We start from the raw sequence: 26,793 nt of genomic DNA, 5'->3' as shown, positions 1-26,793 counted from the left end.
GGAACCGTTTTTTTTAAATAAATAAAAAAAGATTCTCCAGGCCTGGTGCCCAGATATCTTTTAAGTTCCCCTTCGATCTCCCCTCTTATCAGCTCTCTTTGGCTTGAAAGAAAAAATTCTCTTCGGAAGCCAAAACCTTAATCGGCACCAGGGAATCCTGACAATCTTCCAATTAGATACATTAAATTTCCTCGCCGTTTCCACTTGGTTCAGTGTCTCTTCCTTGCATTATATTCTGGGCAAGGCTTCTACTCGCTTCTTTCTCAACCTCAGCAAATTTAAGAGAGGTGTGGGCTTCCACTCCCAGAATCCCCCAGCTGGCACCAGTTGAAATTGCTCAGGATTATCCACAAAGCTACAAAGATGATTAGTGGGGGGGCTGGAGGATGAAACCTACAAACGAACAGTTGCACGAATTGGGGGTGTCTAATTTAAGGAGGAGGAGGAGGACCAGGGGGGGACAGGAGAGCAGCCTTCCAACATTTGAGGGGCTGCCCCAGAGAGGAGGAGGAAGGGGGTCAAGCTACTCTCCAAAGCATCAGAGGACGGAAAGCAACGGGTGGAAACTCATCCAGGAGAAAAGCAACCTGGAATTAAGGAGGAACTTTCTAACAGGGAGGACAATTAACCAGGGGAACTGCTGGCCACCAGACATCGTGGCTGTTCTATCACTGAGGGCTGTTTAAGAAGAGATTGGGCAGCCATTTGCCTGGAGTGAAACAGGGCCTCCTGTTTGAGCCGAGGGCTGGACTAGAAGACCTCCGGGGTTCCCTTCCAGTGATGGAGCACCCACAACCTCTGACGGCAAGCCGTCCCACTGAATATAGAATCACGGGGCTGGAAGGGACCTTGGAGGTCTTCTAGTCCAGCCCTCTGCTCAAGCAGGAGGCCCTATAACACGTCAGAGAAAGTGGCTGTCCGGTCTCTTAGACGGCCATTGGTCAGCACTGATATAGGGCCTCCTGCTTGAGTGGGGGGTTGGACTAGATGACCTACAAGGTCCCTTCCAGCTCTGTCTTCTGTTGCTCTGAGGGGCTGCCACAAAGAGGGCGGAGGTCAAATTCTTCTCCAAAGCACTGGAAAGCAGGACAAGAAGCGAAGGAAGGAAGGAAGGAAGGAAGGAAGGAAGGAAGGAAGGAAGGAAGGAAGGAAGGAAGGAGAGAAAGGAAGGAAGGAAGGAAGGAAGGAAGGAAGGAAGGAAGGAAGGAAGGAAGGAAGGAAGGAAGGAAGGAGAGAAAGGAAGAAAGAAAGAAAGAAAGAAAGAAAGAAAGAAAGAAAGAAAGAAAGAAAGAAAGAAAGAAAGAAGGAAGGAAGGAAGGAAGGAAGGAAGGAAGGAAGGAAGGAAGGAAGGAAGGGGAGAGAAAGAAAGGGAAGAACGAAGGAAGGAAGGAAAGAAAGAAGGAGAGAAAGAAAGGAAGAAGGAAGGAAGGAAGGAAGGAGAGAAAGAGAAGAAAGAAGGAAGGAAGGAAAGGAGAGAAAGAAAGGGAAGAAGGAAGGAAGGAAGGAAGGAGAGAAAGAAAGGAGAGAAAGAAAGGGAAGAAAGAAGAAAGGAAGGAAAGAAGGAGAGAAAGAAAGGGAAGAAAGAAGAAAGGAAGGAAGGAAAGAAGGAGAGAAAGAAAGGGAAGGAAGGAAGGAAGGAAGGAAGGAAGGAAGGAAGGAAGGAAGGAAGGAAGGAAGGAAGGAAGGAAAAATATGAAGGGAGGAATTAGGTAGAAGAAAACTGGAATGAGGGAGGAATTAGGGGGAAGAAAATGGAAGGAAGGGAAGGAAGGAGGGAAGGAAGGAAGGAAGGAAAGAAGGAGAGACGGAAGGAAGGAAGGAAGGAAGGAAGGAAGGAAGGAAGAAGGAAGGAAGGAAAGAAGGAGAGAAAGAAATGGAAGAAAGAAGGAAGGAGGGAAGGAAGGAAGGAAAGAAGGAGAGAAAGAAATGAAAGAAAGGAGGAAGGAAGGAAGAAGGGAGGGAGGGAGGGAGGGAGGGAGGGAAGGGAGGAAGGAAGGAAGGAAGGAAAATATGAAGGGAGGAATTAGGTAGAAGAAAACAGGAATGAGGGAGGAATTAGGGGAAAGAAAATGGAAGGAAGGAAGGGAGGGAAGGAAGGAAGGAAGGAAAGAAGGAGAGAAAGAAAGCAACCTGGAACAGGAGAAATTTCCTAGGAGTAAGGACAATTATCCGGTGGAACGGAAGCCGCCAATGCTCCAACACTGGAGGCTTTCAAGAGGGGACTGGGCTGCCATTTGTCCACCAGGTCTCCTTCTTGAGCAGGGAGGAGTCCGACTAGACGACCTCCGAGGTCCCTTCCCACCCCCCCCGCCTCTTATCCTGCTATGCTTTCATTCTAGTTGACTCTGTGAGTTGCCATGACAGCCGTGTGAAATAGGATGCCTGGTTTGCACACTTCGGCAGGTGCCACCAGTTCCCGGAAGCCGAGAGGCCGTTTTTAGCCGGGTGAAACACAGACCGGCCTTGGCGGGAGGGGGAATGGCGCTAATCGAACCTTGGCCTGTGGGGATCCTGAGATCTCCCGCCGAGACAGGAATCTCCCGTAAAGGGGACGATAATCCAAATCCCTCCTGCTAACCGAGTTTTGTGTCGCAACCCGGATGAAAAAAGCAGATCGAGAGCAAGTTGGATGCGGACGGTGAGACGCAGCCCCTGCTCAATAGAGGCTTAGCGACCGCAAATCAGGACACGCCAAGCAAAGTGGCCACTAAGTGAGAAACCACACGCTTTCCCCTGCTTTCGGGCTCCCAAGGGACACAACTACAGGGTAACGTCCTTCGCTGATGACGCTCTGCTTTAGCGACCAGGATGACGGTGCTGGAAAAATCGAGGTACGGCCAGGCCTCAGAGTTATATAACCCACTGCGGTATCAGGACCGCTGAGCAAAGCGGTCGCTAAGCGAGAAACTTTTCCAGCGAGAAAGCTACAGCTAGTCCTTGGCTGACGGCCGTTTCCCTTAGTGACATAGGGCGACAGGGCTAGGGGCAAGGAAAGTCAATGGCGGTCACAAGTCAAGGACTTCCTGCGTTCCCGACTGAAACAAAGGAGGATTTTGGGGTCCATCTTGACTGTGTTCACACACACACACACACGCACACGCACACAATGTGCCACCTGGTCAACCAAAGGCCCGCGGGAGGCTCCGTTCAGCTCTGTGGGTTTGATCTTGCATTGGGCAACCCTGGGCACCGACCCCATGTTGGGGTGTTGTGTGAACGCAGCCTGCTCCTTCCGTTCTCAACTTGGGATCAACTTGTGGGCTCGCCACTCACCAGAGGTGCTGACAGCATGGAGGCAGAGCGCGATCAGGACGACCAGGTGGGGCCTCATCCTGCAGAGGAAAGAAGAGACAGACAGGTAGAGATGGGGAGGGGGCTTGGGGGCTCTGGCGATGCCAGTCGTGTGGTCACCCCGAGGAGGAAGAGCTGGTGGAGGAGGAGGAGGAGGAGAAACGGTGGTGATGGGAGGGAGGAGAAGGGAGAAGGTAACCTGGGGTTGAAGGAGGAGAAATGGTGGTAAAGGAGGAGAAGCAGGAGGAGGAGGAAGGAAGAAGGAGGAGGAGGAGGAGAAGAGGAGGAAGGAGAAAAAGGAGAGGGAGAAGGAAAACTCACTGGTGATGAAGGAGAAGAACTGAAAGTAGAGGAGGAGTGGGGAGAAGGAAGAAGGGAAGAAGGAGAAGGAAAGCTGGGGTTGAAGGAGAAGAACTGGTGGTAGAAGAGGAGGAAAAGAAAGAGGAGGAAAAGGAGGAGAACGAGAAGGAAAACTGGTGATGGAGAAGAATTGGTGATAGAGGAGAAGGAGGAGGAGGAGGAGGAGGAGGAGGAGGAGGAGGAGGAGGAGGAGGAGGAGGAGGAGGAGGAGGAGGAGAAGAAGAAGAAGAAGAAGAAGAAGAGGAAGAAGAAGAAGAAGAAGAAGAAGAAGAAGAAGAAGAAGAAGAAGAAGAAGAAGAAGAAGAAGAAGAAGAAGAAGAAGAAGAAGAAGAAGAAGAAGAAGAAGAAAGAAGGGGAAGAGGAAGAAGAGGAAGAAGAAAGAAGAGGAAGAAGAAAGAAGAGGAAAAAAGAAAGAAGAAGAGGAGGAGGAGAAGGAGGAGGAGGAAGAGGAAGAAGGAGGAGGAGGAGGAGGAGGAGAAGGAGAAGGAGAAGGAGGAGAAGAAGAGGAAGAGGAGGAGGAGGAAAGGCCAGCCAGAGAGATTCAAAGGAGGGAACGAGAATCTCTCCTTGCTGGATGAGATCTTAGCAACCCACTCCCTTCCTCCTCGCCCCTTCCCAGGATTCGCACACTGGGCCCGATCTCCTCCCCAGCCCTACCCCTGATTTCTGGGGACGCTTCCCCCAGATCCCCACCGCCTCCTTAACCAGGCCTAGCACACACCCCCGTCAAAACCACCTCCCGAAAGACGAAGCCGGCCGAGGACAAGACCCCCAAGAAAAAAACGGTCAGCCGGGACGAGGAAGCCAACGCGAAGAAGGGCTTCCTCCCACGACCCGGCCTTCCCCGGACTTACGCCCCACAAACCTCCCCGTCCTTCCCTCTTCTTCATACCTCACAGCTGAAGACACAGCAAGACCCCAATATTTAGTTGTCTGGAAGCATTTCCCTCCATCCCGGTCAGAACGGGTCAACGAACAGGAGGTTTGAGCCCCTAGGTTCACACGGGCACGTCGTGCGAAATATCCTGACAAACCTTAAAGCTTTTGCATTGCTTATTCAACGTAGATTATTCTGTGATTTTGAATTGGTTTTCTTTTTCGGGGCTAATGCCTCTTTTGCAGGAGGGCCGAATGTCAGCCTTCGAGATTCCTTTCTTTCGCTATCTTTTCGGCTGCCGTAGTGATGGGGGTGTGTGTGTGTGAATCGATTGGCCTTGTGGGTGGATGGGAGATATGCTGGAGGTTTTAGAGAACGGACTGGATCACTTGAGGAAAACTTTTTTTTTAAAAGTTTTTAATTTTAACAACAAAACAACATAGACGTACCCCATAAAACATAAAAATATCACCCTTCTTCGTAAATTTACAAACAGCGCATCGGTAGGTTTACCACTTTTTTTTGCGCATCCATTTCCTAGTCACTCATCTAATTATATTACATAATAGCTCATATTATCGATCAATAATTGTATAACCTAATACCATTACTAAAAAATCATTTATCTGTAGTTTTATTAATTCATACTTTAGCGAGATAACCATCGTTTACTTAGTTTACTTTTGCAATAAATCGTAAGATCGTACCAAACTTGGGGCAAACTTTGATTGTTTGCGCTTATTTGCTTGCTTAATGCGCAACCGCAGGTCTTTTTATCAAACCAGGCCAAGGTCAACGGCCGGATGTCTGCATCGCTACCGGAAGATGCCCCACATGGCATTATGCGCATCTTCGATTGGATGGACCATTGAAACCAGTGTGGGTGGGAACGTTGCCAGCACTTTGTATATGACTATTGTCACGCCTATTGCCCCAAATCTTGCATTTCTTCTGATGCAACCAGTTGATTTCCAGGAAAATTTTCTTTTCTCTATAACAATGGAGTCTAAGAGGGTCTGTCTGGTACTTCGAGTGGAGCACCGTCTGGCACGCAGCCTGAGTCACCCCTCCAAAGCTCGGGTGGCAACGCAGCTCTGCCAGGCTGGCAGTGGGCATCAAACCACCCAGTGCAGAGTCTACAAGGGCCCCCCCTCTGTGCCTTTTTTTTTTTTATTAAAAAAGGTGCAACATACAACATGTTTCAAAGCTCAACGCTGTTCCGACCTAGACCTTCCCAAGATCGCAAAGCCGACTCCTCGTCCCGATAAAACCACTTTTATTTAGGTGAAAGGGAATTCCTCTCCAGCAAAGTCACGGCCAGCAGCCTTTCATGAGATTGCACAACTACAGACCTTTCTCAGGCTTGGAGAGTTGCCAGGCCGATAGCTTCCAAACGCCACTCTGTAGCAGCAATGACATGGCAAGAATGCAGGAACAAATCTCCACCCAAGTGAATTGAACTAATTGTCTCCTGCAAACCCCACTCCCCTTTTGTTCCTTTTTATTTCCTATGGGAGGGGACATTCACCGTCCACCTGTAGCTTTACTCCGGAGTCAACCCTTGTTCCTTAGCTGTTCCCTTCATCTGGCAGCTCTGCGCATGCGCACACTGGGAACAGGCTCCGGCTGCTCTTCTTCCCCACTGATCTCCGGCTCCGAAGGCAGCTGATAATTGTCGGACAGCCCTGGCCCCATCTCTGCCTCCGATGCAGAGCTCTCGTCCGAGCCTTCCCCAGACTCCAGGACTGGCCCAGTTTCCTCCCCACAACCTCCTCACTGTCCCAGTCTGCCACCAGCTCCGCTGGCTGCTGGCGGACCACAACAAATGCTCACCCAGCAGCTTTGCACACTTCTGAGCATTCAGCACAAGCAGAAACGCAATATTTCTGAGTTTTTGTTAAGCAGCGGAAAAACAACAAATCTGCCCCAAGGTCACTTTTTTTTTGGTTCCTCTTTCGGGAAAACCAAGGGAAACGTTACTCCAAAACATGCTGTATGTATTGAGCATTCTTTACAACTCCCAGAATTCCCTAGCCAGCCATGTCAAGTTTTTTCTTCCTCCTAGCCACTAAAGCAGAGTTTCTCCTTATTTCCAGGTTAAATCTCTCCTATATCAGTTTCCATCCATTGTTCCTTGTCTGGCCTTCAAAGATGCCTTAGAGAATAGCTTGACCCCCTTCCTCCTCCTCTCTGGGGCAGCCCCTCAACTATTGGAAGATGCTCTCCTGTCTCCCCTGGTCCTCCTCTTCCCTAGACCAGCCAGGCCCAGTTCCCGCAACCGATCTTGAACAGAACAGAACAGAGTTGGAAGAGGGACCTTGCAGGTCATCTAGTCCAACCCCACTGTCAGAAAATTTCTCCTTATTTCCAGGTTAAATCTCTCCTATATCAGTTTCCATCCATTGTTCCTTGTCTGGCCTTCAAAGATGCCTTGGAGAATAGCTTGACCCCCTTCCTCCTCCTCTCTGGGGCAGCCCCTCAACTATTGGAAGATGCTCTCCTGTCTCCCCTGGTCCTTCTCTTCCCTAGACCAGCCAGGCCCAGTTCCTGCAACCGTCCATCTTATGTTTTAGCCTCCAGTCCCCTCATCATCCTGGTTGCTCTTCTCTGCCCTCTTTCTAGAGTCTCAACATCATTTTTATAATGTGGTGAACAAAACTGGATGCAGGACTCTAGGTGTGGCCTTACTAAGGCTTTATAGAGTGGTCTTAGTACCTCCCTTGGTCTTGACTGTATCCCTCTGTTAATGCAATTTAGGATTGCGTTGGCTTTTTTGGCTGCTGCTGCACACGGCTGGCTCCTATGTAGCTGGTTGTCCACTAAGACTCCAAGATCCCTCTCCCAGTTCCTGCTACTGAGCCTGGTTTCACCCAGTCTGTATGGGTCCTTTTGGTTTTTCTTGCCTAGGTGTAGGGCTTTCCTTTTCTCTACATTGAATTTAGGTTGGAAAGGGGGCTGCCTCCATTTAGCCATGCTGGCGTTTCTTTTTAGCACGTGAAGCTTTTTCCCAGCACGATCCTTGTATGAGGGGAGGACGCTGATCCAATCCTCCCCAGTTCTTCAACAGGCAGGAACTTGACTGTCAATATAGGCTCTCCTGCTCGAGCAGGGGTTGGACTAGATGACCTCTGAGGTCCCTTCCAACTCCATTATTCTATCTTCTGGCATTGGGGAATCGCTTGAAACACACACACACACGCACACCCAGACACTGCAACCGTCATAAATACACACCAGTTGCGCATTGCCTGGATTTTGATCATGGGACCACGGGGATGCTGCAACAGTTGTAAGTGTAAAAACATACGTAAGCCATTAAAAAAATAGAAGGAAAATAAAAATATAAAAATAATACACATATGTAAAAATGAAATACCCCTCACGCATCATCACGAAATCTCCAGAACCGTAAAGCCTACAAACTTGAAATTGGGCCCGTAGGTTCCTCTTGGCTTCTAGATGCTCACTAAGAAAGGATATTTCCAAGTGACCCTTAGAGTATTTAGAGTATTCCCTATATTATTACTACTACTACTACTATTATTATTATTATTATTATTATTATTAACATGCTCTGATGCTAAGGAGTTCTACTCCCCCTCCCCACCTGGAAAGAAATCTGTTCCAAAGGCAAAACACATGCAGAGGAGGTTCAGTTTTAGTTTCACAGCACCACTAAGCAGCTTTAGTACAGAACAGTTGAGCTAAGCCGCGCCCAGGCTCCTTACTGTCTCCTTCTTGCTCACACAGCAAAATACTGCTTCAGTTTCCAAACAGCCCTCCACTCTCTCACACATACTGACGGGACGCTAGCCAGAGGAATACCGACGGAGGCTGGTAGGCAGAGGCAGAATTTTTCCCCCCCTTATTTTCCTCCCCCAAAACTAAGCCCGACCCAGAGTTTCGTAGCGAAGCACAGGGATCGAGCTAGTAAATAAATAAACCAACCACGAATGGAGGTCTTTTCCCGCCGTTAGTTTCCTCTGTTTGTTTCAGGGCTGTTGTAACTTCGGCCACTCAGCGAACGGTTACGTCGAGGAGTAAGTATGCAAAGCCCCCAATGCTCTGCCCCTCCCCTTTGCAGGCCTAGAGGTTCTGCTCTGCAAGAGCTCTGGCGGTCATAACCCCCCCTCCGGAACCGGGAGCCCCCAAACCATCTTCCCCGTCCCTCAAACCCCTTCGGAAAAGGGGCAGCTTGGGGCGGGGGGCGACCTGCTTGCCCGTCCTTCCCCTTCGAGGATGAAAAATCCCCAAAGAGAAAAATCTCAGATGTGAGTGCGGGACAGCCCCCCCAACCTGCCCCTCCCTTTCCACGCTCAGCGGGGTCTGGGGAGAGCTTCAATGAGGCCCGTCCGGTGGGCGCCAGGTTGGGGAACGTGAGAGACCCCCAAAACAGGGGTTCTGCACCCTAAAACACTCCAAGGACCATTTGGACCTGTTCCCCACAGAAGGGAAAAACCCCGGGAGCCACAAAACCTGAGTGGGCGTGGCCCACTCAATGTCACTCACTCCCACCCAAGTCACATGACCCCCTCCTAGCCACGCCTACCCGGGTTTTGTAGCTCCTGGGGTTTTCCCTTCTCTGGGAAACGGGTGTCTCTGTCTCTCTCTCTTTATCCTCGCTCTTTCTCTCCTCTCTTTCTCTCACCTCTCTATTTCTCCCTCTCTCTTTCTGTCCTTTCTCTCCCTCTCATCTTTTTCTTTCTTGCTCCCTCTGTCCTCTCTCTTTCTCCCTTTCTCTCTCATCTCTTTCTCTCGCCTATTTCTCCCTCTCTTCCTGTTCTTTCTCTCCTCTCTTTCTTCCTCTCTCCTCTTTCTCCCTTTCTCTCTCTCATATCCCTCTTTCTCTCTCTCATCTCTCTCTGTCATCTTTCTCCCTCTCTCATCTTTCTCTTTCTCCCTTTCTCTCTCACTCTTAATCTTTCTCTCATCTCTCTTTCTCACTCTCTCTCTTCTCTTTCTCTCACCTATTTCTCTCCTCTTTCTCTGTTCTTTCTCTCCCTCTCTCTCTCCCTCTCTCTCTCTTTCTCCCTTTCTCTCTCTCTCACCTATTTCTCCTCCTCTTTCTCTGTTCTTTCTCTCTCCCCCCTCTCTCTTTGTCCCTTTCTCTCTCTCATCTCCCTCTTTCTCTCTCACATCTCTTTCCCTTTCTCTCTCATCTCTTTCTCTCACCTCTCTATTTCTCCCTCTCTCTTTCTGTCCTTTCTCTCCTCTCTCCTCCCACTCTTTCTCCCTTTCTCTCTCTCATCTCCCTTTGTCTTTCTCTCTCTCTCATCTTTCTTTCTCCCTTTCTCTCTCATCTCTTAATCTTTCTCACCTCTTTCTCCCTCTCTTTCTGTTCTTTCTCTCTCTCTCTTTCTGTTCTTTCTCTCCCTCTCTTTCTTCTCTCTCTCTTCTCTCTCCCTCCCTTTCTCTCTCTCTCATCTCCCTCTGTCTTTTTCTCTCTCATCTTTCTCCCCCTCTCACCTCTCTTTCTCCCTTTCCCTCTCTCCTCTCTCTCTTTCTTCCTGTCTCTTTCTCTCTCTTTCTCTCATCTCTTTCTCTCTCTCTCTCTGTGCGTCTCTCTCTTTCTCATTTTTTTCTCCCCCTCTCATTTTTCCTTCTCTCTCATCTCTCTCTCTCCTTCTCTCTTTCTTTTTGACCTCCTTTTTGGGTGCCCCCGAGTCTTTCCGTTTTGCAGAGGGGCGAGTCCCTTCATCTCCTGGCATCATTTAGGTGTGCCATCCTGCCCCCCTCCCAGAAAAATAATTCCAGCTGCCAGGAAAAGCTGGGGAGGGTCTCCCTAACCCAGAGCCCCCCCCCTTCCCTGCCATTCTCCTGCCCCTTTGTGTCTCAAGCACCCGGCGAAGGCTGCTGTCTTCTGGCGTTTTGTCATTCCGCAAACCTAGCAACCGGAGCCAAAGGCAACCTGGCAACCAGGCCTTTGCCAGAGCTGCGGAAAATCTATTTTAATTTTCCTCGGAGCAGCTCCGGCTGCAAAGGGCTCCCAGGCCACCTGGAAATGACCTTCAAGGTCATCTGCTCTAGGTTCAGGCCGGCTCTGACAGGTCAACAGACATCCACTGGGGAGGTTTGGGGTCGGAGGTGGGGGGAATTTTGGCCCAGAGCAGTTGATAATGTTTGGTCATCAATGGGTTGGTTTTTTTTTGTAAAAAAACCAAAACAAAACAAGTCAATTTAAAACCAATCCTTGCAATTAAAGCGAAGGAAAGTTGAGCCGATTAAAAAAAAAAACCCAAATCGCTTTAAAACCAATCTTTGCAATTTAAAGACCAGGAAAGTTGAAGCAAGCTCACAGTTTCGCTTATAGCACAGCCGCTGTGCTTCCTGACACATTTCTGGTCGTAATTCTGCGGTGGCTAAACGAGGATTGCTGACAGGACTTTGCAAGAAGGATCTTGGGCTTTCAAAGTGTCCTTCGCAGGCTTCGCAAATCCATTGAGGGCTGGAGTTGTTGTTTTTTAAAGGAGTGTTTTATTAGTACATTTAAGAATTCAGAAATAGATGCAAGAATTGTCAGGGTCATGCTACACATTCATAATGTTGCAATATTTCAGTTGTGCCTTGACAAATTTCATCAAATGCTCCTGTAACAGTGAGTGGGTCTTCAGAATTGGTCTTTTATGGGTTCTGTGTAGCATAGAATAGAATAGAATAGAATAGAATAGAATGCAAAAATGAATACAATAGAACAGAATGGAGAAAATGAATGGAATGGAATGGAATGGAATAGAATAGAATAGAATAGAATAGAATAGAATAGAATAGAATAGAATAGAATAGAATGCAAAAAAATGAATACAATAGAACAGAATGGAGAAAATGAATAGAATAGAACAGAACAGAATAAAGAATAGAATAGAGTAGAGTAGAATAGAATAGAAAAGAACAGAACAGAATAGAATAAAGAATAGAATAGAGTAGAATAGAATAGAACAGAACAGAACAGAATAGAATAAAGAATATAATAGAGTAGAATAGAATAGAATAGAATAGAATAGAATAGAATAGAACAGAACAGAATAAAGAATAGAATAGAGTAGAATAGAATAGAACAGAACAGAACAGAATAGAATAAAGAATAGAATAGAGTAGAGTAGAATAGAATGAAATAATACCATCATCCCAGTGCCAAAGAAGCCCTCCATCAAGGAACTGGATGACTACAGACCAGTTGCTCTAACATCTGTAGTTATGAAAATCTTTGAAAGGCTTGTGCTGTCCCACCTGAAAACCATCACGGATCCGCTGTTAGATCCCATGCAGTTTGCATACCGAGCAAATAGATCGACGGATGATGCTGTTAACATGGCTGTGCATTACATCCGACAACACCTTGACTCTCCAAAGACCTACGCAAGGGTCCTCTTTGTAGGCTTCAGTTCAGCATTCAACGCCATCATTCCAGACACTCTTCTAAGTAAATTAAACCAACTAGCAGTACCTGACCACACTTGTAAGTGGATCATAAGCTTCCTAACAGACAGGAAGCAGCAGGTGAAGCTAGGCGGAATCACCTCCGATACCTGTATAACTAGCCCAGGGTCCCCCACAAGGCTGTGTGCTACCTCCACTTCTCTTCTCCCTACATACCAGTGACTGCATCTCAAACGATCCATCTGTTAAAACACTGAAGTTTGCTGATGACACAACAGTGATTGGTCTCATTTGAGACAACGATGAATCTGCATACAGACAGGAGTTATACAACTTGCCTCGTGGTGTAACCAGAACAATCTGGAACTGAACATACTCAAAACCGTAGAAAAGGTGGTAGACTTTAGAAGAAACCCTCCCATACGACCACCTCTTACAATACTAGACAACACAGTATCCACAGTGGAGACCTTCCAATTTCTATCTTCTACTATATCACACGACCTAAAATGGACACCTCACATCAAAAACTTCATCAAAAAAGCACAACAAAGAATGTTCTTTCTGCGCCAACTCAGGAAGCTCAAACAGCCCAAAAGGAGCTGCTGATCCAGTTCTACAGAGGAATTATTAAATTTGTCATCTGAACCTCTATAGCTGTCTGGTTTGGCTCTGCAACCCAACAGGACAAACACAGACTCCAGAGAGGAATTAGGACTGCAGAAAAAACAGTTACTACCCACCTGCCTTCCATTGAGGACCTGTGTCAAAAAGAGGGCTGTGAACATATCTACACACCCCTCACATCCCAGACATAAACTGTTTCAACTCCCACCCTCAAAACGACGCTATAGAGCACTGCACTCAGAACAACTAGACACAAGGGGAGTTTTTCCCCAAATGCCTTCACTCTGCTAAACAAATAATTTCCTCAGCACTGTTCGACTATTTACAAAGTGTACACTACTATTACTGTTAATCTTCTCATCACTCCGTATCACCCATCCCCTCCCACTTGACTGTTTCCTAGTATGATTTGATTGCTGATTGTACCCTCTGACTATCATTAAGTGTTGTACGTTATGATTCTTGACTCTTAGCGAATGTATCTTTTCTTTATGTATACTGAGAGTATTTACACCAAGACAAATTCCTTGTGTGTCCAATCACACTTGGCCAATAAAGAATTCTATTCTATTCTAAATAAAATAAAGAATAGAATCGAATAGAAGAAAATAAAGAATACAATAGAATAGAACAGAATAAAATAAAGAATAGAATAAAATAAAATAAAATAAAATAAAATAAAGAATAGAATAGAATAGAATAGAATAGAATAGAATAGAATAGAATAGAATAGAATAGAATAGAATAGAATAGAATAATCCTACATAGCTTCTTCTCTGGTAATATCACACTACTAACTAGAGTATACAAAACATTTGCGAGACCAATACTCGAATACAGCTCATCAGTCTGGAACCCACATTATGTATCTGATATTAGCACAGTTGAGAAAGTCCAGAAATATTTCACAAGAAGAGTTCTCCACTCCTCTACTCATTGCAGAATACCTTATGCCACCAGACTTGAAATTCTAGACCTAGAAAACCTAGAACTACGCCGCCTTCGGTCTGATCTAAATATAGTGTATAAAATCATTCATTGCACTGTCCTCCCTGTCAATGAATACTTCAGCTTCAACCACAACCACACAAGAGCAAACAACAGATACAAACTCAAGATTAACCGCACCAAACTTGATGGCAGGAAATACGACTTCAGCAACAGAGCGGTCAATGTCTGGAATCCTCTACCTGACTCTGTGGTTTCTTCCCCAAACCCCAAAATCTTTAACCTTAGACTGTCTACTGTTGACCTCACCCCTTTCCTAAGAGGTCTGCAGGGGGCGTGCATAAGCGCACCAACGTGCCCACCGTCCCTGTCCTATTGCTTCTTTTATATATATTTTTTATTTTTCTTATATGTATCCATGTATTCATAACTATGTTTTTACTTATACCTATTATCTTGTAAGCGATTGACAAATCAAATAAATACTAAAAAAATAGAATAGAATAGAATAGAATAGAATAGAATAGAAGCTGGAAGGGACCCTGGAGGTCTTCTAGTCCAGCCCCCTGTTCAGGCAAGAGACCCTATGCCATTTCAGACAAGTGACCGTCCAGTCTCTTCTAAAAAAAACACTCCAGTGTTGAAGCATCCACAACTTCTGGTGGCAATTTCTGTTCCACTGGTTAATTGTCCTCGTTGTTAGGACGTTTTTCCTTAATTCAAGGTTTACTGAACATTCAAAGTTTTTCCCAGGCGCTGAAAAAAAAGTGACTTACGACCGTTTTTCATACTTACGACGATTGCAGCAAAAAACCCCGGTCACGTGATCAAAATTCAGACTACAGCCACTGACTCATACTTATGATGCTCTCTGTGTCCTTGGGGGTCACATGATCCCCTTTTGTGACCTTTTTCTTTCGAATTTTTTATTTTATTTTATGTTTTACAATAATTCCATTTCATTACCGCCGTGTGTCGACTGGCTGCGTATATCTTGTGCTTACAATTATATTTAATACTTTTCTTATCAAGATAACAATAACCACATTTTCTTATCACTATTATTTAATTATGTCAATTTTTAAAACAATCTTTATCTGATTACTTTATATATTCCCTTTTTGCGACCGCCCTGACGTGCAGAATCAATGGGGAAGCTGGATTCGCTTAACGACCATGTGACCAACTGAGCATCATCAAAAAAAGCACAACAAGGGATCCGCTTAATGACCGTGGCCAGAACAGCTGTCAAATGCGGCAACTTAACAACCGTTTTGCTTATCAACGGACGTTTCGGTCATAAGTTGAGAACCACCTGCGTCCCAAGAGAGGCTTTCTCCGATCAGCAAATGGAACCACCGCTGAGGTGCAAAGCCCATTTGAGTTTATATGCTTCAGTGTCAACTCATAAAATATTTCTGTAGTCTTTTTAGAGTAAGCCAACGGAAAGGGGGGGAAGGGGTTTGAAAGGGCAGTGCGGCAGTTTGGAAACCAAAAGTGCATTCCATAAATAGTTTTTCAGAGATTTTAACTAGGTGACTGAAGCTTCTGGAGAGCCTGATCGGTGACTCTGGGCTATGGAGGTGTCCCATTGGAGAATATGAATTAGGATACACCCGGGGGTGGGTGGGCAGGGGGAAACCAGGGTCAAAGGTGACCGTGAATGGTGTGTCTCAGAGTCGGCTGCACCCAGGCAGTGCCAGACATGTTAATTCCCAATAAATCCTTTTGAAGTTTTGGAAGTTTGGCTCCAGACTCATGATTTAATTGGCGGGTAACTACCGAAATGCTGCCATTCAGAGGGGTGGACGATGGAGAAGTAACCCACCCAGATGCAACCCAAAGACCCCTTCCCCTTCCCTGACTTACCCCTCTAGGAGGAGAACATGTGTTCAGGCTGCATTCACACAACCCACTTGGCCCTGACCCAGTTTCTGCACTTATTCATTCTCCGGGGTTTGCTCCCCAAACCAATCAGGAATCCATTCACTTTCAGGCCCTCCAAAAACTCCAGAGAGAGTTCCTGGAAGCCCTTGGCGGTTCTACAATTCAACCCCGAAGCTCCACGTATTCTCTTCCGTCGGTTCCTGGAAGCCGGTCACTCAGACAAAGCAGCCATCAGCAGGCACCCAGAGATAAAGGATGTCTACATACCGCTCCAAAGAGACCATCGAACAGCCCAAAAGGGGAAAAAAAGCCTTCGCCAGCAATCTGTACTCGGATCAAGACTGACGCCAGACCAGGAATCAAGACGTAAACAACACCTCCGGCAAGGAAAGACCAACTCAGTAAACAAACAAACAAACAAACAAACAGTAAACAACAGCCAAACCAAGAAAATACCAAGAACAACCCAATGGCACTGACAGGGCAAGTGGCAAGTTACAAACCTCCCCTCGCTTCCAGCACTGACGATGTTCCCTAGTTGGGTCATGAAACGTCTGCTGTCAGCTGCATTCAAAATCCAAGAAAGAAATACTTAAGACTCTTTTAAGTTAGAGAAAAGATATCTTTTATTGGAAATGAAGGGGTAGCAACCAGAGAACTCTGAATCTGTGCAAATAGGCACGTAAATCACATATACAAAGAGATGGAAACGTTCCCACCCCCGATAGTTCAAGTGGTTCTTCCAATTAAAAGTTGTGAATAGCCTCACCTGGACATCTTCAGGTGGGGACGAAGTTTCGTTGACCTTGGCATACTTTGATACAGGTTTGCAGCTGCGCAGAGGAAAGAAGGCTAAGCAAGGAATACAAACCTAAGCAAGGATTCGCTCTCCCCCCCTCCTCAGTTTATACAATGCTAGTTTGTACCACCTCAAGCTCGCTTCCCATACTTGTCCCCCCTCCTCTTCCTCCCCCCGTGACTTATGGCAGCCGAAAGATGCGGAGCAAAGGTAGAAGACCTTGAAGATCTGCCAGGAAACCACCAAGCTCAGAGAGCTCCAAGGAGCCCCTTGTTTCGAGCCCTGAGCTGCAAAGATTCTTTTCCATTGGCAATCAACTATTGTTGGCTTAACCATAACCAGGTTTAGCACGCCACGCGAATGGGGCCTCTAAGCTGCTCCCTTCAGGGTCTGCAGCCAGCCCAGCCAAAGCTGAGCTTCCTTTGAGCAACCTGGATGTACTCAAGGGACGCACCACGCTGGCTCTTCTGGCTCCATCTAACTCAGGACTGGCAAAGTCCGGCCCCTCTTTACAAACCCCCACCCCCACCCCAAAATGGAGGGGCGTCAAGCCCATTTGCGTGGCGTCGTATGAGTGGAACCCTCTTCTTTTGACCTCTCTTGCCGAGCCTTCTGATCAAAGCAGCGCAGAAAATGCGGAGGACGCGCAGTTTGTTTTTCAACGTTTGCCAAATCCTCTGGTTTTTTTTTTTCTTCCTCCTCCTCCTCGTGCCTCCATCATCACCACTTAAGAAACAAGGGAGGGGAAGAGGATTTGCCAAGTGTGTGTGTGACAAGTGCCAAGAGCGCCTGGGAGCGGTTTTCGAAGGGCGTCTTTGGGCTGAGGCCAAGCCTGGCTGCACCTGGACAATGATAGGCAGGAGCAGCCCAAGGAAGACCTGGAGACTCCGGGAAAAAGTGCAGAGAAGAGCAACCGGGCGGATGAGGGGACTGGAGGCTAAAATATACGAAGAATGGTTGCAGGAACTGGGCCTGGCTGGTCTAGGAAAGAGAAGGACCAGGGGAGACAAGAGAGCAGCCTTCCAATATATGAGGGAGAGGGGTTGGACTAGATGACCTACAAGGTCCCTTCCAACTCTGTTAATCTGACTTTAATCTGATTTTAATGAACAAAAGGACCAGGGGAGACAGGAGAGCATCTTCCAATAGTTGAGAGGCTGCCACAGAGAGGAAAACGGGGGTCAAGCTATTCTCCAAAGCGAAGAAAGAAAGAAAGAAAGAAAGAAAGAAAGAAAGAAAGAAAGAAAGAAAGAAAGAAAGAAAGAAAGAAAGAAAGAAAAGAAAAGGGGAAGGAAAGGAAGAAAGAAGGGAGAGAGAAAGAAAGAGAAGGAAAGAAAGAAAGAAAGAAAGAAAGAAAGAAAGAAAGAAAGGAAGGAAGGAAAGAGGGAGGGAGGGAAGGAAAGGAAAGGAAGAAAGAAGGAAGGGAGAAAGAAAGAAAGAAAGAAAGAAAGAAAAAGAAAGAAAGAAAGAAAGAAAGAAAGAAAGAAAGAAAGAAAGAAAGAAAAGGAAAGCAGTTTTCCAGTGTTTGAGGGCTGCCCCAGAGGCACCCTATTTCCCAAAGCATAAGAAAGAAAGAAAGAAAGAAAGAAAGAAAGAAAGAAAGAAAGAAAGAAAGAAAGAAAGAAAGAAAGAAAGGGGGAAGGAAAGGAAGAAAGAGGGAAGGGAAGGAAGAAAGAAAGGAGGGAGAAAGAAAGAGAAGGAAAGAAAGAAAGAAAGAAAGAAAGAAAGAAAGAAAGAAAGAAAGAAAGAAAGAAAGAAAGAAAAGGAAAGCAGTTTTCCAGTGTTTGAGGGGCTGCCCCAGAGGCACCCTATTTCCCAAAGCATAAGAAAGAAAGAAAGAAAGAAAGAAAGAAAGAAAGAAAGAAAGAAAGAAAGGGGGAAGGAAAGGAAGAAAGAGAGAAGAAAAGGAAGAAAGAAGGAAGGGAGGGAGAAAGAAAGAGAAAGAAAGAAAGAAAGAAAGAAAGAAAGAAAGAAAGAAAGAAAGAAAGAAAGAAAGAAAGAAAGAAAAGGAAAGCAGTTTTCCAGTGTTTGAGGGGCTGCCCCAGAGGCACCCTATTTCCCAAAGCATAAGAAAGAAAGAAAGAAAGAAAGAAAGAAAGAAAGAAAGAAAGAAAGAAAGAAAGAAAGGAAGGGGGAAGGAAAGGAAGAAAGAGAGAAGAAAAGGAAGAAAGAAGGAAGGGAGGGAGAAAGAAAGAGAAAGAAAGAAAGAAAGAAAGAGGAGGAAGGAAAGGAAGAAAGAAGGAAGGGAGAAAGAAAGAAAGAAAGAAAGAAAGAAAGAAAGAAAGAAAGAAAGAAAGAAAGAAAGAAAGAAAGAAAGAAAAGGAAAGCAGTTTTCCAGTGTTTGAGGGGCTGCCCCAGAGGCACCCTATTTCCCAAAGCATAAGAAAGAAAGAAAGAAAGAAAGAAAGAAAGAAAGAAAGAAAGAAAGGAAGGAAGGAAGGAAGGGGGAAGGAAAGGAAGAAAGAGAGAAGAAAAGGAAGAAAGAAGGAGGAGGAATTCTGGGAGTTGAAGTTCACAAGTCTTAAAGCAGCCAAGTCTGAATAGCCCTGACCTACAGTATCTATCTTCTATCTCCCTGCCTGCCTGCCTGCCTACCTACCTACCTATCTATCATCTATCTATCTATTAATTTATCTATCTATCTATATCCATCCATATCCATCTATTCATCCATATCTATCTATCTATCTATCTATCTATCTATCTATCTATCTATCTATCTATCTATCTATCTATCTAATCCAAGGGTCTTCAACCTTGGTACTTTAAGATTAGGGACTTCAACTCCCAGAATTCCTGAGCTAACATGACTGGAGGAGGAGGAATTCTGGGAGTTGAAGTCCACAAGTCTTAAAGCTCCCAAGTTTGAAGAAGGGTTGACCCCGACTTTGATCGACCTCAGCCGTGGCCAGAGAGAGCCATATTTCAGATTAACAGAGTTGGAAGGGACCTTGTAGGTCATCTAGTCCAACCCCCCACCCAAGCAGGAGACCCTACACACCATTTCTGACCGATGGCAGTCCAGCCTCTTCTGGAAAGCCTCCAGGGATGAAGCTCCCACAACTTCTGAGGGAAACTTCTGTTCCACGGGTTGCTTGCTCTCCCTGTCAGGAAATCCCTCCTTATTTCCAGGTTGAACCTCTCTCCTCAATCCAGCAGCATCGAGCTGGAAGGGACCTCGGAGGTGGTCTAGTCCAACCCCGCACCCCCGCCTAAGCAGGAGAGACCCTGTACCCCTCTGGACCAACAGCGGCCCCGTCTTTTCTTAAAAGCCTCCAGGGATGGAGCAATCCCCAAATTCGGGAGGCAGCTGACCTCCCTGTTTGGAAGTTTTTCTTCCATTCTAGGTGGTTGCAATGAAGATGCTGGTCTGTCTTGGATAGAATAGGAAGGAAGCCATTTTCAAAGGGGGGAAGTCCAGTTCAACTTTAGTTCAAACAACGAAGCTTGTCGAAGGAGAAAAGCAAAAGGACTTCAAGGAAAAATACAAGAAAGTCCAGTTCTCTTTGGGGGGAACCCCCTCTCTTTGGGACAAGCATCACCTGCGGGGTGGAGAAGCCCCTGAGACCTTCCCGGATTTGCTGGTTCTGCAGGGCTGGCTTGAGGCCCAGCCAAGGCCGCCATCCGCCTCCTGAGGGGCTGTTGCGTTCCAGCAGGTGAGTCATCGTCCTCTGGTCTCGGGCCAGATGCCCAAGGCCGCCTCAGTCCGAGGCGGAATGGACGCCCCTTCCTGGGACGGAAGCCCAGGGCTGGCCTCGGCCTCCCCGGGACGGAGCAGCTGGAGTTGCGCGGGGTGAGGGATGGGGGGGGGTTGACTTCTCCCTCTTTTCTTTTGGGGGTCTCAGGATGCACAGGGGGAACGGGCCACGGCTTCTGCAACGCCTTCGGGGCGCTGGGTTCCCGTGGCATCGTGCAATATAAGTGGGGTGGGGTTGGATTAGATGACCTCCGAGGTCCCTTCCCACTCTGTCCTGTGTTTCTGTAAGGGTCTCCTGCTCGAGCAGGGGGGGTTGGACTAGATGACCTCTGAGGTCCCTTCCCATTCTGTCTTGTTTCTGAAAGGGTCTCCTGCTCGAGCAGGGGGGTTTGGGCTAGATAACCTCCAAGGTCCCTTCCGACTGTGTTATTCTATTAGGTCTCCAGCTTGAGCAGGGGGTTGGGCTGGATGACCTCCGAGGTCCCTTCCGACTGTGTTACTCTATTAGGGTCTCCAGCTTGAGCAGGGGGTTGGGCTGATGACCTCCGAGGTCCCTTCCGACTGTGTTATTCTATTAGGTCTCCAGCTTGAGCAGGGGGTTGGGCTAGATGACCTCCGAGGTCCCTTCCGACTGTGTTATTCTATTAGGGTCTCCAGCTTGAGCAGGGGGTTGGGCTGGATGACCTCCGAGGTCCCTTCCGACTGTGTTATTCTATTAGGTCTCCAGCTTGAGCAGGGGGTTGGGCTGGATGACCTCCGAGGTCCCTTCCGACTGTGTTACTTCTATTAGGGTCTCCAGCTTGAGCAGGGGGTTGGGCTGGATGACCTCCGAGGTCCCTTCCGACTGTGTTATTCTATTAGGTCTCCAGCTTGAGCAGGGGGTTGGGCTGGATGACCTCCGAGGTCCCTTCCGAATGTGTTACTCTATTAGGGTCTCCAGCTTGAGCAGGGGGTTGGGCTAGATGACCTCCGAGGTCCCTTCCGACTGTGTTACTCTATTAGGGTCTCCAGCTTGAGCAGGGGGTTGGGCTGGATGACCTCCGAGGTCCCTTCCGACTGTGTTATTCTCTATTAGGTCTCCAGCTTGAGCAGGGGGTTGGGCTGGATGACCTCCGAGGTCCCTTCCGACTGTGTTATTCTATTAGGTCTCCAGCTTGAGCAGGGGGTTGGGCTGGATGACCTCCGAGGTCCCTTCCGACTGTGTTATTCTATTAGGGTCTCCAGCTTGAGCAGGGGGTTGGGCTGGATGACCTCCGAGGTCCCTTCCGACTGTGTTATTCTATTAGGTCTCCAGCTTGAGCAGGGGGTTGGGCTGGATGACCTCCGAGGTCCCTTCCGACTGTGTTACTCTATTAGGTCTCCAGCTTGAGCAGGGGGTTGGGCTGGATGACCTCCGAGGTCCCTTCCGACTGTGTTACTCTATTAGGGTCTCCAGCTTGAGCAGGGGGTTGGGCTGGATGACCTCCGAGGTCCCTTCCGACTGTGTTATTCTATTAGGTCTCCAGCTTGAGCAGGGGGTTGGGCTGGATGACCTCCGAGGTCCCTTCCGACTGTGTTACTCTATTAGGTCTCCAGCTTGAGCAGGGGGTTGGGATGGATGACCTCCGAGGTCCCTTCCGACTGTGTTACTCTATTAGGTCTCCAGCTTGAGCAGGGGGTTGGGCTGGATGACCTCCGAGGTCCCTTCCGACTGTGTTACTCTATTAGGTCTCCAGCTTGAGCAGGGGGTTGGGCTGGATGACCTCCGAGGTCCCTTCCGACTGTGTTATTCTATTAGGGTCTCCAGCTTGAGCAGGGGGTTGGGCTGGATGACCTCCGAGGTCCCTTCCGACTGTGTTACTCTATTAGGGTCTCCAGCTTGAGCAGGGGGTTGGGCTGGATGACCTCCGAGGTCCCTTCCGACTGTGTTACTCTATTAGGGTCTCCAGCTTGAGCAGGGGGTTGGGCTGGATGACCTCCGAGGTCCCTTCCGACTGTGTTACTCTATTAGGGTCTCCAGCTTGAGCAGGGGGTTGGGCTGGATGACCTCCGAGGTCCCTTCCGACTGTGTTATTCTATTAGGTCTCCAGCTTGAGCAGGGGGTTGGGCTGGATGACCTCCGAGGTCCCTTCCGACTGTGTTACTCTATTAGGGTCTCCAGCTTGAGCAGGGGGTTGGGCTGGATGACCTCCGAGGTCCCTTCCGACTGTGTTACTCTATTAGGGTCTCCAGCTTGAGCAGGGGGTTGGGCTGGATGACCTCCGAGGTCCCTTCCGACTGTGTTATTCTATTAGGGTCTCCAGCTTGAGCAGGGGGTTGGGCTGGATGACCTCCGAGGTCCCTTCCGACTGTGTTATTCTATTAGGTCTCCAGCTTGAGCAGGGGGTTGGGCTGGATGACCTCCGAGGTCCCTTCCGACTGTGTTACTCTATTAGGGTCTCCAGCTTGAGCAGGGGGTTGGGCTGGATGACCTCCGAGGTCCCTTCCGACTGTGTTACTCTATTAGGTCTCCAGCTTGAGCAGGGGGTTGGGCTGGATGACCTCCGAGGTCCCTTCCGACTGTGTTACTCTATTAGGGTCTCCAGCTTGAGCAGGGGGTTGGGCTGGATGACCTCCGAGGTCCCTTCCGACTGTGTTACTCTATTAGGGTCTCCAGCTTGAGCAGGGGGTTGGGCTGGATGACCTCCGAGGTCCCTTCCGACTGTGTTACTCTATTAGGGTCTCCAGCTTGAGCAGGGGGTTGGGCTGGATGACCTCCGAGGTCCCTTCCGACTGTGTTACTCTATTAGGTCTCCAGCTTGAGCAGGGGTTGGGCTAGATGACCTCCGAGGTCCCTTCCGACTGTGTTACTCTATTAGGGTCTCCAGCTTGAGCAGGGGGGTTGGGCTAGATGACCTCCGAGGTCCCTTCCGACTGTGTTACTCTATTAGGGTCTCCAGCTTGAGCAGGGGGTTGGGCTAGATGACCTCCGAGGTCCCTTCCGACTGTGTTACTCTATTAGGGTCTCCAGCTTGAGCAGGGGGTTGGGCTAGATGACCTCCAAGGTCCCTTCCAACTGTGTTACTCTATTAGGTCTCCAGCTTGAGCAGGGGGTTGGGCTGGATGACCTCCGAGGTCCCTTCCGACTGTGTTATTCTATTAGGGTCTCCAGCTCGAGCGGGAGGAGGGGCTGGATGACCTCCAAGGTCTCTTCCGACTGTGTTATTCTATTAGGGTCTCCTGCTCGAGTAGGGGGGGTTGGACTAGATGACCTCCGAGGTCCTTTCCGGCTGTGTTATTCTGCTAAAAGACAGCTGGGGTGCCTGGGGGAGCCTCTGCAGCAGATCTCACGGCAGCTCCCAGCATCCGTCCTCTCCTCTTCCTTGTCGGAGTCTGACTTAATACGCCGAGTCTCCTCTTAAGTCCTCCCTTCCGCTTCCTTCCTCTGGGGCGCACTCACACACACGAGGAAGGGCTCTTGCTGCGGAATCCAGGACAACTCCGGAACCGAACTCGGGTCTGCGCCAAATCTTTGAAACTAGAGACGGGACAGCCATTTGTCCCGAAACGCTTTAGCCTCTCCCTGCTTGAGCAAGGGGTTGGACTAGATGACCTCCGAGGTCCCTCCCAACTCCCTCATTCACTTAAAATAATTTCTAAACAACAGCCAGGTAAAGGAAAAGGACACAGTTAATCCTCGACATACGACGGCAAGTCAACCCAAATTTTCATCGCTAAGCGAGACGGTGAAGTGAGTTTTGCCCCGTTTTATAATGACCTTCCTTGCCACAGTCCTTAAGTGAATCCCTGCCAGTCGCTAGTAACATGGTCGTTATGTTGACTTTGCTAGAAAGAAGGTCGCCAAAGGGGATCGTATATGACCCCCGGGACGTTGTGTCCGTCGTATACACGAGTCAGTAAGGTCGCAAAAGGAAATCGTATATGACCCCCGGGACGTTGTGTCCGTCGTATACACGAGTCAGTAAGGCCGCAAAGGGAATCGATATGACCCCGGGACATTGTGTCCGCTCGATACACGAGTCAGTAAGGCCGCAAAAGGGAATCGATATGACCCCGGACGTTGTGTCCGCTGATACACGAGCCAGCAAGGTCGCAAAAGGGAATCGTATATGACCCCGGGACGTTGTGTCGGTCGATACACGAGTCAGTAAGGCCGCAAAGGGAATCGTATATGACCCCCGGGACGCCAGTCCGCCATATACACAAGTCAGTAAGGTCGCAAAGGGGATCGTATATGACCCCGGGACGTTGTGTCCGCCGTATACACGAGTCAGTGGCCGAGCATCTGAATTTGGACGATGTGACGCTGTGGATGCTACAACGGTTGTAAGTGTGAAAACGGGCCCTGAGTCGCTTTTTTCCCCACTTCAAACGGCCACTAAACGAACGGTTGTAAGTCAAGAACTGCCTCTGTGGAGTTTTCCCATGATTTCCTGGGTATAAAAAAAAAATGTTATCCGGTTGTTTCTGCAAATATTTTTGCTTTTTTTTTTTCTTTTACTGTGGGTGAAAATATCAGGGGCTCCTCGAGTTACGAAGGGGCTTCGGCTCACACACACACCCCTCCTTCCTTCCTCCCCCCCACCCACCAAAGAGATGCTCCCATTTTATTAAAAGCTCGCTGGAGAATTTCTAGAAAGTGCCAAAAATGGAGGGTTTGCTTTGGCCGTCCCCCAAGACGGAGCAATCAAGGCAGAAAAACCTCCCCCAGCGGCCGTTGCTTCGTCCGCATACCAAAAAAAAAAAAAGAGAAATATAAAATAAAAGGCAAAAACCTCTCAAGGTCAACTTTGCAAAAAATAAGAAGAAGAAGAAAAAAGAATATCCAATTTTCTTGTTATTTTTCACAGACTTACAGGCTACGATTAATCATTCCTAATTTTGCAGTCCGGATCGCTCACAGCGGCGGAAATCCCAAATGCAGACAAGCAGATAAGGAAGAGCTTTGCCGGGCCTATAAATCACAGCCCAAAAAGCATTTTTTTTTTTTTGCCCATTTCCAAAAACTTCTTCGGCCTCTTAAGGTGGCCTTTGGGTCTGTGGCAACATCGGCGAGGCCTCTGGCGTTCCTGGCCCAGCAAGGAGCGTGCAAAGTTTGGAGCGAGGCGAGAACCGGCCCTGCCCCGTGTCCGGAATGTGGCGGTGCAGGCAGGGCTGGGTCTTTCACAACGCTGACAGGAGACACCACGCCTGGATGAGTCCTTTTGGGTTCGTCATAAGGTGCTGGATGGGATGGCTTGACGTTTGGTCTGGTGGTGAAGGCTGCAGGCTAGGAACCAGGAGACGGGCAGTTCTAGTCCCGCCTTAGGCAGGAAAGGCAGCTGGGTGACTTTGGGCCAATCACCAGGAGACGGTGAGTTCTAGTCCCGCCTTAGGCAGGAAATCCAGCTGGGAGACTTTGGGCCAATCACCAGGAGACGGGGAGTTCTAGTCCCACTTTAGGCAGGAAATCCAGCTGGGAGACTTTGGGCCAATCACCAGGAGACGGGGAGTTCTAGTCCCGCCTTAGGCATGAAATCCAGCTGGGTGACTTTGGGCCAATCACCAGGAGACGGGGAGTTCTAGTCCCACTTTAGGCCAATCACCAGGAGACGGGGAGTTCTAGTCCCGCCTTAGGCATGAAAGCTGGCTGGGTGACTTTGGGCCAATCACCAGGAGACGGTGAGTTCTACTCCTGCCTTAGCCATGAAAGCCAGTTGGGTGACTCTGGGCCAATCAGCAGGAGACGGAGAGTTCTAGTCCCGCCTTAGCCATGAAAGCCAGTTGGGTGACTTTAGGAGAATCACTAGGAGACGATGAGTTCTAGTTTCACCTTTGCCATAAAAGCCAACTGAGTGACTTTGGGCCAATCACCAGGAGACGGGGAGTTCTAGTCCCGCCTTAGGCATAAAAACTGGCTAGGTGACTTTCGGTCCAATCACCAGGAGACGGTGAGTTCTAGTCCTGCCTTAGGCATGAAAGCCAGCTGGGTGACTCTGGGCCAATCACCAGGAGAAGATGAGTTCTAGTCCCACTTTAGGCATAAATCCAGCTGAGGGACTTTGGGAGAATCACCAGGTGATGGGGAGTTCTAGTTCCACCTTAGGCACCAATCCTGGCTGGGTGATTTTGGCCCAATTGCCAGGTGACGGTGAGTTCTAGTCTCAACTTAGCCATGAAAGCCAGCTGGGTGACTTTAGGAGAAACACTAGGAGATGGTGAGTTCTAGTTTCACCTTTGCCATAAAAGCCAACTGAGTGACTTTGGGCCAATCACCAGGAGACGGGGAGTTCTAGTCCCGCCTTAAGCATGAAGGCCAGCTGGGTGACTTTGGGAGAAATACCAGAGATGGTGAGTTCTAGTTTCACCATACACATGAAAGCAACTGGGGGACTTTGCGCCAATCACCAGGAGACAGTGAGTTATAGTTCCACTTTAGGCATGAAATCCAGCTGGGTGACTTTGAGAGAATCACCAGGAGACAGTGAATTCTAATGTCGTTTTAGGCATGAAATCCAGCTGGGTGACTTTGGGCCAATCACCAGGAGATGGTGAGTTCTAGTTCTACCTTTGCCATAAAAGCCAACTGAGTGACTTTGGGAGAATCACCAGGAGACGGGGAGTTCTAGTCTTGTCTTAGGCATGAAAGCCAGCTGGGTGACTGGGCCAATTGCCAGGAGATGGTGAGTTCTAGTTCCACCTTAGGCACCAAACCTGGCTGGGTGATTTTGGCCCAATTGCCAGGTGACGGTGAGTTCTAGTGTCAACTTAAGCCATGAAAGCCAACTGGGTGACTTTAGGAGAATCACTAGGAGACGGTGAGTTCTAGTTTCACCTTTGCCATAAAAGCCAACTTAGTGACTTTGCGCCAATCACCAGGAGACAGTGAATTATAGTTCCACTTTAGGCATGAAATCCAGCTGGGTGACTTTGGGAGAATCACCAGGAGACATGGAGTTCTAGTCCCACCTT

At 48.3% G+C, this 26,793-nt stretch overlaps 1 protein-coding gene across 6 annotated transcripts in view; it reads right to left on the bottom strand.

The window, feature by feature from the left end:
* The window catches only part of IL1RAP (interleukin 1 receptor accessory protein), a 119,924-nt gene that overhangs the window by 60,598 nt on the left and 32,533 nt on the right, over positions 1-26,793 (bottom strand). For 5 of the 6 annotated variants that reach the window (XM_087933736.1, XM_087933738.1, XM_087933740.1 and 2 more), the window contains one exon: positions 3,274-3,332. The exons of the other annotated variant lie outside the window; for it this stretch is intronic. In XM_087933736.1, coding sequence (XP_087789862.1) covers positions 3,274-3,331 — 58 coding nt within the window. In that variant the 5' untranslated portion in view covers position 3,332. The remainder of the gene's footprint in view (positions 1-3,273; positions 3,333-26,793) is intronic. 6 annotated transcript variants of the gene reach the window in all.

The sequence above is a fragment of the Pseudonaja textilis genome, chromosome 4 (genome assembly GCF_049901715.1).
Source record: "Pseudonaja textilis isolate UNSWEBS1 chromosome 4, rPseTex1.2, whole genome shotgun sequence".
Classification (NCBI taxonomy): Eukaryota; Metazoa; Chordata; class Lepidosauria; order Squamata; family Elapidae; genus Pseudonaja; species Pseudonaja textilis.
The sequence above is the reverse complement of the archived record's forward strand: the minus strand, read 5'-3'. Positions and strand labels throughout refer to the sequence as shown.